Source organism: Papilio machaon, chromosome 13 (assembly GCF_912999745.1).
Source record: "Papilio machaon chromosome 13, ilPapMach1.1, whole genome shotgun sequence".
Classification (NCBI taxonomy): Eukaryota; Metazoa; Arthropoda; class Insecta; order Lepidoptera; family Papilionidae; genus Papilio; species Papilio machaon.
This window is the reverse complement of record NC_059998.1, coordinates 3,281,000-3,299,391: the sequence shown is the minus strand read 5'-3', so window position 1 is coordinate 3,299,391 and position 18,392 is coordinate 3,281,000. Positions and strand designations below refer to the sequence as shown.

The 18,392-nt window shown below is 32.7% G+C and overlaps 1 protein-coding gene across 2 annotated transcripts in view; it reads left to right on the top strand.

The window, feature by feature from the left end:
• Positions 1 to 1,056: 1,056 nt before the first annotated feature.
• LOC106717933 (integrin alpha-PS1) overlaps positions 1,057 to 18,392 on the top strand; it is a 66,942-nt gene continuing 49,606 nt past the window's right edge. For both annotated transcript variants that reach the window (XM_014511902.2, XM_014511901.2), the window contains exon 1: positions 1,057 to 1,473. In XM_014511902.2, coding sequence (XP_014367388.2) covers positions 1,298 to 1,473 — 176 coding nt within the window. In that variant the 5' untranslated portion in view covers positions 1,057 to 1,297. The remainder of the gene's footprint in view (positions 1,474 to 18,392) is intronic.

Here is an 18,392-nt window from a genome sequence, read left to right as displayed (position 1 = left end):
TTTTATTTCTGTGTTATAAATCCTTATAATAAAATGTGTAAAACAACAGTCTGTCTACCAATTTTTCTATAAGCTAAAACCTAGGAATATGTAATGATGTTTATTAATGCTGTTGTTACGCAAAAAAGAACTTTAACTGAATTGGTAATAAAAAAATTATCGATAATAAGAACGGAGTATAAACAACGAATATTCAATAAGACCCCTTGGACACCCTTTAAAAGACAAGCTAGACGCACAAAGCATAATAAGTGGTTAGGTTTTTTTACTAGAGTTTATGCTTTCATATATGTTAAAAATGATAGAAAGTTTAGTTGCCAATTTAGTAAACAGTTTACATACATATCTGTATGGCTTATGTCAAAAGCGATGAAATAGTTGACAAGCATCAAATAAAATCCTAAAAGTGTGCAAAAAGTAACTGAGAGTTTAAAATTAATATAATTGAAACAAAAAAGCTTGCTAGTCTAGATGTCTGTCTATGTACTAGAAAAGTTTAAAAATTATATTTTAAGATATTAATAGCAATAATTTGGGAAGACAGCCAGACACTTGAAGCTGCGTCATAGTGAAATGCGAGCGAAATCCATTTTCCACTTGCAATTTTTATTGCAGTATGTTTGAAATTTTTTTTAAAGATCTTCTTGTGTAATTGTTGGTAATTGTTCTTTGGAAAAAAATACTTCTTGAATTTAAAAAAGAATCACACAAATATAAAGACTGAATCCACCTATCGGGCTTTATTTAAAGCATTACAAATAATTCCTTTTGATTGAATGGCGAAATACACTGTTATTAATGTAGAGGGCACACTAAGCATTCAAAATATCGTAACTACGGAACAGAAAATCATTAATGCTATTTGAGTACAATGGTTCTCTACGATTTATTGTATTATTCTAGTATTTTTAAATCAGTGAATATGGGCATACAAAATGCTGCAATCTCAATTGTAAAAATACTGCAACTTAGGCGTGCGTATATCGCTTTCCATCACTAGATGGCGTTGAATTTCCTAGTATCGCATGTTTTATGAGTTCACTCGCCTCTACCGAGAGCGCGCGTTCGGATGTGCGTAGAGCAAACACGTTGTATCTGAATGTAGAGTCAACAGAAACGCGACGAAACTTTAGCGCCAATACTCAGCCGGCGAGCGGCAACCGCGCTGGGGGTCTCATCGCTTTGCGTTCCACATTATTTTATACTTTACGAAAATCGCGATGTACAAAAATATAACTGGTGGACAGTGAATTTATTTAACTACCCGATTTATAATACGAAAATTACGAACATTACGATGGCTTCGAAGGAATGTTGGTGTGTTTTATATTTGTGTATTTTACATAGTGCCTTCAGTTTCAACCTGGAGCCGAGGATTCCAGTGATAAAGTACGGCGAGAAAGGTTCTTATTTTGGATTTTCCGTCGCCGAGCATCTCACAATCAACAGCACGAGTGGCGATAAAACAAGCTGGTAAGTTATAAGTTTGTCTCCAAATATTTATTCTTAAAAACATAAGTCGCCTGACATCATTTGTGTGAAGGTCACCGGTACTGCCATGTGTTTGATATCGTGCGCTGATACGTTTCTTTGGATGTATAATGAAATATATTTATCGATAATTAAGTAGGCTATTATTATCGGAAGATATGAAGCTATCTATTGACTATTTTTTTATTACATAAATAACTAAACAACAAATTTAAATACAGTATTAGTTAAAATACATTGTAAGTTATTGTTCACCGGCGTATACTGAATGTCGGTATTGTTCACATTAACACATGACCTCTTGCAAGTGTTTACGCTGCGCCTGCGCCGGCAACTGCGCGTCTATTAGCTTAGTTTGAATGTAACTGTTTAGCTTGAGTTGAGGTTAGCAACATTTCGAGTTTCTTATCTGTCAAGAACTAGTGCGATTAATATAAGCCGTCTACCGGCTAGTTAGAGTTTAGCGTCTGAAACAGGATGTAGACAACGATCTTATCAGAATTTAGTATAATCATTCCTAAATTTTATCATTTTACACTTACAAAAATGTAATTGCCATACTCAGAGTCTAATGGTGCATTTGGTGTATATGTGGGTGTTATTCTAATGATTTTTATTTGGAAATCAGGTCAGTTTATGAAACCTTTTGAAATGTGCCAAGTGCATTGAGTGTATTTGGACTGCGTGCATTGCTCGCTGCCGCTGTGGTTACGACGTAGTTTTGACCTATATCGAATATCTTGTGCAACTAAATATAAATTTCTTACCATTTTTTTATTAATATGTAACGTATCGTCTATAAAACTACATGTCTATAATAAAAAATCCTGAAATAGTACAATTTAAGCCATCCTAAGATAAGCTCGACAGTAAATACAAGGGAGCCCTCAAGCAAAGTTACCCTTAAGAGGTTCAAGTTAAGCGCGCTTAACTCGCAGCTACCTTAAAAGTGGATACTTCAGTAATGCAAACAATTGCCGACTGCTACAAAAACAGAGTCGTTCTATGACCTCTTGTGAATACAATAGTAATAAAATAAAAAAAGGGTTCGTGCTAATTATTTTAGTTGCATTAATAAAAATCTGAGGTACAGGTGATAAAGGTTGCAAGAAACCAATGTTTGTAGATGATGATCATGGTAAAAGAGTATTGGTATAACTACTGTCCACGTCCAGAAGACAGTTTAAAGTAAAATAGGTGAAAAAAAACAACATTTTATTTAAAGAACCTGCTATATTTTTATTGCAACTGTACTTGAAACGTTATCAAACAGTCCTGAGCACTATTTCCAAGAGATTTATAGTGAGTCATACGTTATATTTACAACTGATATTTTGCAAAGGAAAATACAAGTAATAAAACTTGGATAATATCCAACGTATATTATTATATTCCATACTCTACAATGTATAAATATATACATATAAATAGAGACGAAAAATATCACTGAATGATTTATATTTGATAGTAATTTCTATGGTCTCATTTTTACCGTAAGACAATGAGCCTTACGTTCTTGTTTCATAACATCAACCATTTAAAAATTATTAAATATGTTTAGTTGTTTAAATTCCTACATCAATAGAGTCAAATCTTACAAAATATTTAATACTGTAAAACTGCGAGACTTTTCTTTCAACATTTCTTTAAAAATAATTCGCGAGTAGATATTACTACAGACAGGATCCAAGGAAATTCTAAATGGTGGTTTAAGTTGGTATGATAAGAAAATTCTAGATTTTTTTTATTTACATTCGATGTCCAAGTATACTGTTGCATTTTTTTAGAGTAAATAGTGTCAGATGTATCAAGTGTTCAATACCCAGGGCGTGGTATATCGTGATATGAAATTGATAACTTTGATAAATTAAATGGAATATGGATTTTTGATAACAGAGCGCGATTCTATCTTATAAATGAATATAATTATTTATCAGTGGTATTTTTATGGATGATTTTAATACGTTTGTGATGAAACTTGTTGACTGATTCTACCCTTCTTTTGAAATAAAATAGAAGACTCAATTCTTTTTTTAGTTCAGTTCCAATTTAATTTCATATAAAATGAAGGTAAATTTAAGGTCAAATAAAAGTTATTCAATATTATTTATTTGTATGTAGGAAGTGTATTTATAGAGTAAACGAAATACTCATCACCTTTTGTGTCGAAGTTAAACGCCATTTTAAAATTCACGTTATTGCATAATCTGTGTGTCCATATGAACGTGTGTTAACTTTTTTATTTCACACAATGTTTATCAACACGTACGTAAGTCACGTGGGCGTAGCGTTGCGGACATTTGCCCACAAATAAAGACATTTCTCATACTCTGACACGCACTCGTAAAAACTCTGTTTATACGTAACATTTTTATACCGTTTTAGATGTTAAAAAAAGTTATAGCTGTAAAAAATAGCACCCATATACAAGAAACACTTGCGACCATCGCCTGCGTATAATAAATTTTTAACACAAAATCTGACACCTTATTGTATGTGTTATTCGATTTGTTATTAAATTAATACCAATTCTTCGAATGTTACTCAATAAAAACTTTTTACGCATAAAATTTTTTATTTTTTTTAAAAAGGTATGACATGGAAGTTATTCAAATTGAAACTTTATATGCTTAAGGAAAAATTGCTTGAAATGTCCCTTGATAAGCTTCGTTACCGCAAAAAATTGTAACGCGTTTCGTCTTTGTTATTATTTCTGGTTTAATTGAACGCGTGCCATTAGCTCATATGAAGCGTAGTTATTTCCAATAATCCTATTTCGGTTTACGCTAGGGTTGGTCCCCTAGCGACCGATTCTCTCCAATTAAAATGTTCACACGTCATGCGCCGCGGGACTCTGGTGACTGGGGACTATTCTAGCGAATGACTTTAACACATCATTATGCGGGATAAGATTCAATGGACGTAAACAAGTCGGTTTAAACTATTTTCTTCAATGACTATAATTCTTTCGACGCTAGAACACGGTACTGAATTTTAAGAATGTTAAAATAATAAGGCATTGATTAATAATAAAAAAGGAAGTAAAAGCTATTATTTATAATTTCAGTTTACGATTGATTGATCAGTTAGCGTCATCTTTTAACTGAGGACCACTTTATTCAATAGACAATCATAACATTCTTACCGTAGAACTCCACTGCTGTGATACTTGTATTGCTACATATGGTTACAGTAATTTTCCTAGATAATAACCCTTTGTCACATTTTATATCTTCGTATTCCCAGTTAAAATTTTAAGTATAAAGTTTTATATAATAATATTTAACTAATATTTAACAATGACAAAATGACATATATGACATGTAATATGTAATAACTTCAAGTTGTTATGTTGCATAATATTATCCACGAGAAGTATTTCACGATATAATTCTATACCTAGTTATGTATATAATATAATTTATACATTATGAATCAACATACATAATTGCATATTAATTTATCGAACAAGCAATAACGTTCTTTAAATAATTGGTTACAATTTGCATTTGTTAGTACCTTAAGATCCCAGGCTATCCACCCACGTTGTCGTAGGTGCTTTGAACCCTGCTTGATACCCAGTAACCAGTCCTTAAATACAATACGACCAGATCAACTGGTAATTCAACACCAAAGCTATTTATTCAAATTAAACGCGGACAGTAGCAGGTCGCAATCACAGCCAATGATTACAAGTTAAACGCGTAAAGTTAATTTAGAAATTGTTTATCTCACTTAGGAATTTATATTGCCGACTAATTCTATTGTTGTATAATATCAAATAGATAATCGAATTATTGTATGATCTGAAACACTGAAATATGGAAGTAACAAAATTGTTCATATGGTTGAAATATTTACGTTTCTAAGTTCAAGGAAAAAAGGCATTCAAAGTTCAGCTGCATAGTTAATATATATAGCCTACATAGCAAATTCAATAACTTAATAAGAATTACTAATTCCATCCATCCATCCATTCAGCCTCGTAACGCCAGCAGTGGGCGGCCTAGGCCTTCCCCAAAGATCGCCACAATGATCGGTCCTGTGCAACCCACATCCAGTTACTAGAAAATTATTTTTAAAACAAGTATATTGGCACTGAAAGGTTAAGCTCAACTAGAAATAAATACGATTCCTCATATGTATTAACCTTTAAATTAAGTTTAAATTGGAAGTCAGCTCAGTGAAGAAGACAATGTACGCCTAACCGTAGGTTTTTGAGACCAAATCTCTGTATAAAACATTTCATTATCTCTCACAAGACAGATATGTTTTAAATAAAGATTTTGATCTTAGAGACCCACTATAAGCCGCTTAACTAGGCGGTTATTCAGCAAAGATCAGTGACGATTGCTATTATTAAGTACTGATAAAATACCGTTGTTTTTACGAGTACAATGAAACATAGTTCGAGTGTGGAATTCTGTGATCGTTAAAATTAATAATGTATGATGAGGCATCGCAGAGATCTCTCGCTTCACTGTTTTGTACAATTAAATATAATTGGCATAATCAAGCTCGCACGTTTCGGAAATTCCCTAGTGGAGATAGGAAATACATTCCGCTTACGTGGCCAATTACGTATCAAGCAAAAAAGCAAATAAAAACTGTACTCAAGAAGAAAAGCTATCGGAATTTTCTTCGCGCGTTAATGCACTAGAATGTTGGAATATTCGCACTTCAAATTAATTTTAGATAATTTTTCTATAACATTTATTACATAGATGCGTTTTAATTATATACTAATATGTTTAAATGTAAATTCTATGTATATGTTTCTGAATAAATTATCATATCTATGTAACCCAATTCGCACCACATCTGCCCCGTTTACACAACGATAGCGAATTGCCAGAGTTTAATCTTTTCATGTAATATTTTATTACGATATGATTATTTTATTGAAGTGGGGTTTGGCTGGACATACATAAAATAATCGACAGGCGTTCGATAAAGAAAAATATAACTTTTGGAATGTTTTGAGAACAATGAAATCTTTTTTATTAACATAGAGACAATTTTGGTACTGTCTTACTATATCTTGTATACGACTATCTCTATACATACAATTTTGATTTGTGTTTTATCACATAATTCCTATCCATCAAGTGCGGCTTCGTGTCTGAATTGTTCTCTTATTATTGCGATTTGCTTTTTTTTAATAAGAGAAGGGGGAAATTTTTAATTTTTTTTTACAACAATAAAAAGGATTCGATGTTAAAATTCCAGCAATCATGGAATCATTTAAGTAAACATATTCCCACAAGGTTCGACTAAGTTTGTATATAAATTAAAATTAAAACAAGAAATAAAATAAAAAATCGGCTCGTCGCACTCGCGTTCCGAACATCGTTCCTACTTTATTATGTTTTTTTGTGTGGTCTTTATGCTTTGGAGCGTTTCTTTTTGTTGTGGCCACGCCTTTTATGGAGCGCAGCCTTCGTTAGCAAGCACAAGGTCATCGTGGTTTTACTGACGACCAGTCTTTTATAGACGAGTCTGACAAAAAGATCACATGCTTGAAGAAATGACAACAGAAATCTTTTTATGTGTTGTAAGTTGCGGGTTTTATTAACGGAGAACCATTAAAGAACCCGTTATAAGATACTGTTATTTTTTTTTTTGCATTAAATGCCTAATGACGTGTTCGATTTCACATCGTAACCCTGTCTTATATGAACGAACTGATTGCGATAGTACTTCACATTTTCAAGCATAATTAAAACAATTTAAATAGGTATACATAATTCTTAAATTATTTTGTAGCTTATATACATGTAATTTAAGAATAGTATTATATAATTTAATGTGTTATATAATTTAATTCATTTATTAAACGATGGTAAAGCGTAGCAGTCTCGGCGCCCACGTTTAATACGGTCCGTTATCATGTCCAGATAAATAGTGATAATCCCGGTGATATCACATTTGACGCTCGCCCTCTGTTTGTTCACAGCTCGAGTGTGTCATGACGCACTTGCCTATCTCAGGTGACACTCAAAATGTGGGAGCACAACTTATTCTACATTCACAGTGATTCTTGGAACTAGTTTTGATCAAATAACGTAATTTAAAAAATCTGCTTTATGAAATTAAGGACTGTATTTTTTGGTATGATAATACAATGGTTTTATATTTGTTCACAAATATGGCATAGAAATTTAATACCAAACGATTTAAGTAGGTACGTAGTAGGGTAAAGGCGTAAACAATTTAAGTTCTGAAAAGTTTAAGATTCATGCTTTCGCTTTGTCTATTCGTGTAGACAACGTATATAACTACTTTATCATTTGAGGGCAGGGAATCCAGACACTTAGATAGTCGGAGATCGTATGATTGTAGCAATTTATGTAGGAGGTGCATTGTTACCGCTCGCTCACTTGTGTCATGAAACGTCTGTAGAGTTCCATTTAAAAGCGATTTAGCGAACCGATTCGGACGCGCTGTGATGTTTTCTCTTCAAATGAGTCGAGTTCCCAAGGCATTGTGGTTGCCGCCTTTTATGGCGGACCTTGATGTACAGGCGGATCACAAACATGATGGTTTATTTAATCGCCAAATGTTCTAAGTACGTGGTGATACTTACGGTTGAATTTATTAGGGTTGCATTCAAATTCATTCTTGGAAGCGGGATTCGTTTTTTAAATTTAGAATTTAATTTGCATTTTATATTTGACTTCAAATTTGGATATCTCTTAACGATTGCAATGTTTATAAGATGTGGAATAAAAATTCATGACATCATAAAACATAAAAAATAAAAAATAAATGCTATGTGTTGGATATCGATAGGTATAAGATTACAAATTTATTTTTATTTTTTAGGTTACTTACTGATTAATTCGACGAATTTTAATTTAATGGTGGTTTTGAAAAGGTAAACTATATTTCTTTTTCACCTCATTCCTTAAATGCGACTACAATCTATTGACTACAATGCTGTCACATCGTTTGGCGATAATAAATCGCTTTTATGGTTATAAAATGCAACTACCTGTGAAGATTGTCGTTCCCCGGGGCGCGCATTCCCTCTAATTGGACGTCTGCGCGCTCACCACATATGGCAGTGAACCACTGTCCACTCACCACTTTCGCTCCTCGATACGTTGCGAAAAAATATCGGAATGTATTTTGATTCATTACATTTATTTTGCCATAAAAGGCGATACGTACTTTCCATACGCTTTGTAATTAACGGCGATCTGTGCACTAATTAGGTATATGTTTTTTTATTGGATAATTTTATAGTTTACGTAATAAATATAATTTATCGAAATCGTTTATTTGTTTACTGTCTCAGTTTCATTGGTGACTTCACATATATCTTTAAGTTTTATCCTCAGATATGTGTGCAGGTTGCGTCATGATGTTTTCCTTTATCGCAAGAATGTCGGATAAATATATAAATCGAAACTCGAAAAACACGTTGATACATGATACATGATTCGAACCCAGGATCTGCAGATTGCAAGTGCTTAACCCCTGAGCTACCGACGCTCCTTAATTCCTTTCCTATTTATTTTTAATTATTGGCAAATTGGGCAAACTTAATTAAGCAATATTACTATATTATATTTACTTTAAGAGTATTTCTAGTACTTAATGCCGACGTAAATCGGTCGTCAATAAAGTTACAGATAAACAAGGGGCGGGCAACGTATATCAAGAAGTAATTGGGAATTCTCATATACTTTATGACGTACTTGTAAAAGACTATTAGTTAAGCAATGCCCTAATAGCAGTGCAATGGTCGCATTCGGTTACATCTTACTAATATTATAAATGTGAATGTTTAGATGGATGGATGAATGGATGTTTGAAGGCATCTCCAAAACGGCACAACGGATCATGATGAAATTTGGCATAGATGTAGAACTTTTGGCCTATAAGAACATATAGTTACACACACACACACTTACTTCGTTTTTTTTAATTCTGCGCGGACGGAGTCGCGGGGTACAACTAGTATACACATAAAAATAGTTTTTGTAGGGAACTCCGTTACTATTTTAAAGTGTTCGGTCACGTTGGTGCTCGTATTGATTGACCATTGTTCGAGAAACGAGCAAACGGTGGATTTGAAAAACTATGGGAAAGTCTTTTTATTGTGTTACTTGTGCGCTCGGCTTTACAAATTGACACATTGTGTTTCAACCTCAAGTTGGTACTTTCTAATGTTTTTTTTTTGCAGTTTTTGCAGTTGTGTAGCTGATTCACGTAAAACGAAGAACTTGTCTTTTTGAGAATAAATTCTTTAAACCTAAAGCTAAACCTTTATTTATTTTAAAAATCAAATTACTCTATATATTTTTATTTATTTACTGAAATGTAGGCGTAGGTAATCCAGGTTTTGAATATAAATTTCTTTTACGTAGGCAAAAGCATTACCATTCCTATTATTATGAACAATACATTTAATTTGGATCTTGTACTATCTGCATTGGAAATAAGGGTACAAAAGCGTCGCACTATCTGGAGAAGATCTAGTTGGTAAAGTGTAAAGGGCGTATCGTATGCATCAGGTAGTTAGAGCAAGTTATGTGCGTGCTATCGGCTCTCTATTGTGTTACCTCCCTTGTTATGGTAAATACCTGCCTTCGGGCAAACTGCTTAGCTTCAGTACAAGTGGTTAGCCGTGTCAAGTCTCGCTACTTAGTACTTTGTTATTTCATAGAAGTGTTAGTTAGACGAGTTGTTTAGTTGTTTTTTAAAAGAAATCACACAGGAACAAGTTAAAATTCTGAATTTAGTAATAATATGAATACTTAAATAAAGGGAATTCGAGTATTACTGTTTCAAAAATAATTTTCAAACCCGTTTCACCGATACGGTTATGAATGTTATTTTTTAAATTGTCGCAGTATTGTAAATATGTCATACCTAGTTTGTTTCATTGCATATTTTGGTCTATTCAGAATAGACGCATGTAAATGACAAAAGACCGGGATAAAACGCTGCAGCAGATATGTTTTCGACAATAACCGTGTTGAATGTTATTATATGGTAGTTTGAAGGAAGGTGTTTCTCGGAAATGTTAAGAGCAACAAAATGTCCGGAGGCACGTCATCAATACTTCCACTTGAGCAGGTAATTTCTTACCGCTCACCTTTTGATATTTAAGTTTAGATTTTTTAATCTTACTTTATTGTATTAAATATTTATTTTCACAATTGTATTGATAGTTCTAGAAAGCATTATTCAAGTCCTACAGATTATCTTGTTTTGATGTCTAATAGGAAGTAGAAGAATATTTAATTGCTGCGCACAACATTTCTGCGCAAATAATTTGTTGCGTATAAATTTACAGTAGATTAATTAAATTAATTAACAGATATGCCGTTACTTTTCTTTCGTATTATGTTGCCATGCAAATTAATTGCCTAACAAATAACCTTCCTATTTGTTATGAATTCAAAACAATCGAAGCGAAAAAGCTTTGGACGAAGCTTTTTCAGAGGGCGAGAAGGTCAAACGATAAACGTTGGTACAATCTTGACGTTGACAGCACAACCCTAAGGTCACTTACGGTCCGTCAAACTGGCGCGTCCAATTACACGTAATGACTTGTTGACGCTGATGGCGGTTGACTAACATGCTAAGTCATCCACTTCTAACAGTTGAATTACGAAAAGAATTTAAGTTATAAGTCTACACAGCTGGCTTAAATAAATATGTATTAGTTTTTATTGTATTGTAAGCCGGGCTTAACGGATCGGTTAACATAACACTTATATTTTTGAATAAGATATTATGTCGTTTTTAATATTTTTAGTTTATTCAACGTAGGAGGTAAAGTAAGAGTCAATGGATGTTTCACTACTATTTCTTTGGTCTATCAATAATTGCGAATTCATTGTAATTCTATATTAAAGAGATTATAAGTAAAAGGAGATTGACGCCTTCAGAATTATTACAGTTCGTTGCTGTTTAAACAATAAATTATTAGTCATTTCAGATTAAGTATTCATAGAATTATGATTCACCTCAAATCCTATGAGATGTAAATATTTTCCTTGGAATAATGTATGGAGCGGTATAAACGGAGTTCATTTAACGATTTTGATTGAATCATCAACATCAACGAGTTATTAATAATTTAGTAAATGTTATTAGGCTGTATTTAAAATGTATTGACGTTTTTATTGACAAAGTTTTGCTAACGTCTGTATTTTTTTAGTCATCATTATGGTGAAACATTAGCGTAACATTTTCAAAACATCATTCATCAATCTTGAGTTTTTGAGACCAAAATACAATATATGTTTTGTAATCTCTGTTATGTCAAAGATAATGACAAGGATGACGATTTGTTTTATACAGATATTTTAGTGTCGGAAACCGACGGTAATTCAATTAATTAATCTAATCAATTTATCACCGTCATTTTCTATCTTGCATCTTACTAAATGCGAATGTTTAGATGGATGGATGGAAGGATGTTAGTTTGAAGATATCTCCGAAACGGCTCAAGGGATCTTGATGAAATTTGGCACAGATATTGATCATAGTCTGGAAGAACACATTGGCTAAATATGAAGTATTTTTCTTAATTCCGCGCGTATGGAGTCGCGGAGGACAGCTCGTTTAAATATAACAATTCTTTCTTGATTTTTATTGCTTCTTGAATGCTGTACTGGTTTTAATCTAGTATCCTGCTCTTTTGTCTTATATAATAATAACGTGTGGGTTTTGTTGTTATGCATTTGTTTCGTAATTATTTGATTTAGTCACAATACGCACTTGTCTAGTGTAATTAATTCTCTTTACTCTATTTTATTCAGTCGAAGTAGTAGATGAATATTTAAAACTTTAGTACCATTCTCTTCACGTACGGTAAATGGGACCTTAAGCGCACGTCAGTCGTCACCGCTTGTCCTGTCTCTTCATTGAACATTCTTGATACTTGAAGTAAATGGCATTAGAGTTGTAAATTTATGTACCGTATTGGAAGGGCTTGATTGTCTGTCGTTTGTATGTATTGGTTTTCTATTTGAAACTCTCTGTACACGTAATACTATTGAGGCCAGCCATTATTTATAATTGTGGGACCTCTTTTCCATATTTCGGAAAGTCTCCAAATTTCAAGCAAGTTTTTGTGCAAAATTATTTATGTAAATTTCAAATATTATTGTACATGTGATAGTTATTTAAATATTGTTCATTTTGAAAATTTTTGATATTGGATTTTTAGTTGCACATAAGATGTATTTATTAAATTCATAGTTTATGGATATCCTGAGTTTTTCAAAGTAGTGTGGTCACCTTATTCCTGCGACCCGTGATCGTAATTGCAGATTGAAACGTCTGTATTATAGGTAACATTTGATACTGTTCGAGCACACAGAGGGCACACAGGGCCCGCTGACTCTGAGTGCTTTCATTGATGTTTGCTTACATTTAGACCGGGGATTACATTTCCGTAATCCGAGTAAACTTTCTAAAACGATACTGAGGTAATTTAAACGAACCGTGACTGTGTTTTGATCTTGAATAAATAAAATATTTTTAAATTTTACTTTGTGTATAACTTGGTCTGACATAAAACAGAAACTAGAAACAACTTGCAAGCAGTAATAAAGGCGAAGAAATCATACTATGTGAGATGGAAAATGATTGCATAAACAATAATCAAATATACATTAAAAATATTCTTTTTATTCAAAAAGTATGTATATTTAAAAACGTTTAAGTATTTAGAGTCTATTATAAAATGAACTGTTACATTATACTATATTATAGAAGTAGCAAGAAATGTCAAAACAGATTGATCTTGATAGACATTGAGGTTCCTTATTACGTACACTAGTAGTCATCTCGATAAGGAAAGTGGAAGGGCTCGATGTCTAATATAGCTCGACTGCTTTAAATTATTAGTCGTATTAAGGACAACCAGTGGTGCAGTAGTGGCATTGTAACTTGAGCGGATTATGTACAGTTAGGTGGCGCTAACGGTTGTCAATGCGAATCGCATGCGCTGCGGAATCATCTGTTTATGGTAAGATTAGTTGAAGCTTATTATAGAGGAAATGTTATTGGAGAGATGTCCTACAAATGTATAAGAAAAACAGTATTGAATTTAGTTATATTACGTATCCTGTTGCAAACATTCAACATTCGCATCTATATTTTGGAACAGCATGTCTTAAAGATTCTTAATTTTAATGAGATATATAAATCGTGTTAATTTATGACATGATGACCAACAATTTTGCTTTCATTCTATTTAAATTGTAAATACGTTTCCCTATTACTTAATGACCTACGTAAATATTAATATTAAAAAACTTCAAAAGTTAATATACTAATAGCAAAGATTTTACTTGCATGAAAATCTGTTCTTCGATCGTCAATATTAATATACAACATCTTAACTAAACTCGATACCTGTACAAGTTTTTCCAAGCCGCAGACTAGGTCTTAGGGCCCGTTACTCGGTCACTACATAGTCGAGCTTCCAATAGTTTTTTTCTTCGAAGAACGTTATACGTTTTACGTAACTGTGCTTCTAATGGCCGTCAGTTTTTCCGACGCCTGTATGTAGCACAGCTTCATAATTGATTGTAGTTAGCGGATAACATAAATACAGGTTGATGTCGTGTCGATAAATTGCACTTTTATAGGTTAACTGCAAGCTTTAGAATCTAGTCTATATTTATATACATACTATGTGGTTCTAAGTAAGTGAATTTCCATTCAATTGCGTGCATCTCAAGTAAATTGACTAGACAATATGGTTTTTACATTAAATTATTTATCATATTTATTTATATGATTCGTTTGATGGGGTGTTCAGAAATAGAAATAATTACAAGAGTAACAGATGAACATGAGATTCACTTCATCCTTGCTCAGACCAGATCTAAATATAAAGTTTCTACAACGTTAACTTTTTAATAAATCAATCCATAATATATTTTTTTTATTACTGTATAAGCATTGTTACGTCATCAAGCGCAGTTTTTTTATACACAGGTAGTATAATCTGCTTAAATCTCAGTTATTCAAGAGTTCAATTACGGAAATATTAACATTGCTTCGAGCTAAGTTGGGATCAAATACCAGCTGGATTACCGATTGGATTTAATTCAAGGTCAATAGAATATCGTGTTCGACCACCCAACTAGTTCAATACTAAACCAGTTAAAATAATTTTCACATTATAAAAAAATTTTACTCATAATATTAATATTATAAATGCGAAAGTTTAGATGGATGTTTGTTTGAAGTTATCTCCGGAACGGATCAACGCATCTTGACGAAATTGGGCATACATGTAGAACATAGTCTAGAAGAACACGTAGGCTACTTATTAAGTTTTCATTAATCCGCTCCGACGGAGTCGCGGGCGACAGTATAATATAATTTTGTTATAGATTTTATAATTAAGTCAAAATAAATATTATCTGTGCAGATTAAGGTTGCATTTAAATAGTTTTGCAAGGTCGTTTCAAATATAGAGTGCCGTCGGTTTCGAAACTAAATGACACGGCGTTTCATTAAATGAAATACGCAAAGTAAATGCAGTTTGTCACGAAACTCTATGTGTCTATTTATTTTTGCGAAATAGAAAATCTTTGGCTGCACGTAAATGGACCATGTTTTTTATATTTTTTAATTACCTTGTTACTATTATAACTTAACACAAAAATTGAACATTTTGAGGACAAGTTTGGAAATTAACCGTTGAAAAACTGTCGTTGTTAAAAACATCGTTGTCATATAACTTAAAATATAAGTTCCTAGCATATTTTTAAATCTAAAATAAAGTTTAAAAATGATTCAAGAAATTTAGGTATTTACATCCCAAAGACCTCCTTAAAATTATTATTACCGGGTCCTATATGTACTTGAAAAAACTCAATATACTTGTTATCTAATTATATATGTTCATATACTAGCTGTTGTCCGCGACTTCGTCTGCGCGGAATTAAAAAAAGAAACTTAGTAAATAGCCTATGTGTTCTTCCAGACTATGTTCTACATCTGTGTCAAATTTCATTAAGATTCGTTCAGTCGTTCCGAATATATCTTCTAACAAACATCCATCCATACAAACATTCGCATTTATAATATTAGTAAGATTGTTTGGAATAACACCAACGGTCATAATCAAATTAATAAAGTCTTAAACATTATGATTTCCTGTTTTTAGTGTTTGTTATTAGAAGTGATCTCACGCGAAACAAGTGGTTTCGTTTTAATCCGTTGAATCATACAGAGTTCAAAAATCTCATACGAGTCGTTATTAAACGGAATGTACCGCCAAAGGGTGACTGTTAGGGAACGAAGTGCATTTTTATTTGTCAAGGACTTCTAATTAAAAGAATTTTAAAATATAAGTTAGTTCCTTTATATAGCTTATGGTTGTGATAAGTTTTACGTTTTTTATTAATTATTATATTACTAATATTATAAATACAAAAGTTTAGATGGATGGATGTTCGTTAGAAGATATCTCCAAAACGGCGGCACGGATCCTAATGAAATTTGGCGTAGATGTAGAACATAGTCTGCGAGAACATATGAGTTATTCATTAAGTTTTTTATAATTCCACGCGGACCGAGTCGCGGGCGACAGCTAATTATTTATAAAAGAGGACATTTTCAATACGATTTATATTAAAAATACCAAAATTTGTTTAATACAAAAGTCTGAACTAATGTTGTAATGTTAATTTAAAAAAAAATGGAAAAATTTAAATTAATTTTCAACGAATCTAATTTTAATATCATTACTTTATATGCTTATTTATCTTGTGTTATTTGTAACAACTTTTTAATGTACAAATTATAGCGTGAATCATTCTAAAGTTCGTCGAACCGAATTCAATTACAGTAAAACGGAACTTGTTTGTATCAAAATCGTGCTTGTTTATACAAATGTGTGGTTTCGAACAAAATTATTGCTCATCTGTCGTCTTATCATTTATTTACTTCCTTATAATAATTGATGACGATTTTTCTATTTAAGATGTGTATTTATTTTTAAAAATATGTATCAGAGCTTTTAATGCTGTAATGCTTATGACTACGCATTAGTTGTTGTTAGCTTTATAAATGATGTGCCATTTTTTGCCGAAATACTTTATCAAGATGTCAGTTTCTTTATGTTCGGAAGAGTAATTATTCAATGTCGGAAAAGAAAACTAACTTTCCGTTTATATTTCATAATGTATGTGGAGATATTAGCATGTTCAGTCCAGGGTAGGACAGTGTCGTGTCGCAGATATTTAAATGCCGCCTTCCGCCAACTTGACAAGCAAGTTAATTGAAATGGAAGATGCAAATGGGCAAGTGTAGTAAGTTAATTTACATATATGCAGTCTTAGTCTATCCTGAGACTATGTCGAAGATTATTTGCATGTGAAAATAACTGCAGCCAAGCCGCTACCAATATGATTGTGACAGGTCATTTAACAGGTCGGCTCGCCCGGTGAAATACCACGACCACACAGATGATAGGCGTGAAATGAAAGTAATTTCGCGTTTAGTTTGATGTGTGTGCGTTCCTGACGCCTAATTGTACTCCTCTTTCCCTTCCCTTATTTTTCTTAAGAGAAGAGGATTGGAAGGGGAAGTGGATTTGGTGGAGGAGAGGTCGTATAGGAAGTGGGAATATTCTTTCTGTACGTTCCCTCATCCGTTGAGTAAAGGTAGGCAACGCATCTGCAACTGCATATGTCGTTGGCCACTTCTTCGATTGCCACCTTATAATGTAAAAAAATACTTCGATACTCTTACTTTTTTGTAAGAGTTAGTGTTCTTGTACTTGACACAGTTCGTCAACTCATATATGTCCCCATCAAGGGGCTCAAAGCTAAGACCCCCACGCTGGCCCAGTGCTAGTTGGTTGACTTGACACATATTTATCTTTCAATTTCGGATACCTTTGAAAATGTCGGAGTATGTGCAGTTGCATCAGATCTTCCTTTACCGTATATATTGACATTTTGAATAGTAAATGATAAATATTAAATGGAAACCGGTAGATATAAAACGGCTATGATTTAAATATTTTATTCGTAAATGGATCGTAGAATTTCCAGTCTAATACGAGCGTTAAAAATAACTATCTTGATAAATTGTTCTCATTCTTCATGTTTTATGAAGATATTTAATTTAATTTTATAGTTTATTATCTTTTTGTTGTGTATGTTTTTAACAACAGCTATGAGTAAGTGATGTCTGACTTTTGACCTAGTTAACTTTACTGTAAAACATTTTATTTTATAAGCAACATATGTCATAATCTTATACAACAATTGTTCCGTACACTTGAGGCCTATGATTCAACATTTAGTTTAGAATGTTGTTAAACAAACATATTTTCAACCGACTTAAAAAAAGTAGGTTGTTAGTTCGTCTGCATTTTTTAAATCGATACATCTATATCGGTGCACTCAAGCTGAGTCACTGTAACAATTTAAAAATAACATTTGTGACATCTAAAAGCTATCCTAAGTGCCCAATACTAGTCTAAATTTAACTCAGACGAAGTATCATATAACTTGTTTGCGACTAAAAACTTGTCCTGTAACTTGTAAACTAAAACTTATTGTTGACAACCCTAAATCAAATTGTTAAATTTTTGCCTTGTAATTTTTTTTGCGTAATTTCCAACTTTATCTATGTTGTTACTTGGATTACTCAAAAAGATATTCCTAGATAAATTAAACAGATTAGATGAAGCTAGATTAACTATAGATGCATATTTAAATGGAATGTTGGCGCCTTGCAGCGGCGCGGCGGAGTACTGTCGGTGGCAGGAATTTGCGTGGGTTAGGGCCCAGTTGTCAACGTGGCCTTTTTGTCTCCGAACTCGTTAGTTACAATGCGTTCCTTGTTTATCTACAAGATACATGGCTATTGCAATAAATGTACCACGGACTTTATTAATAATA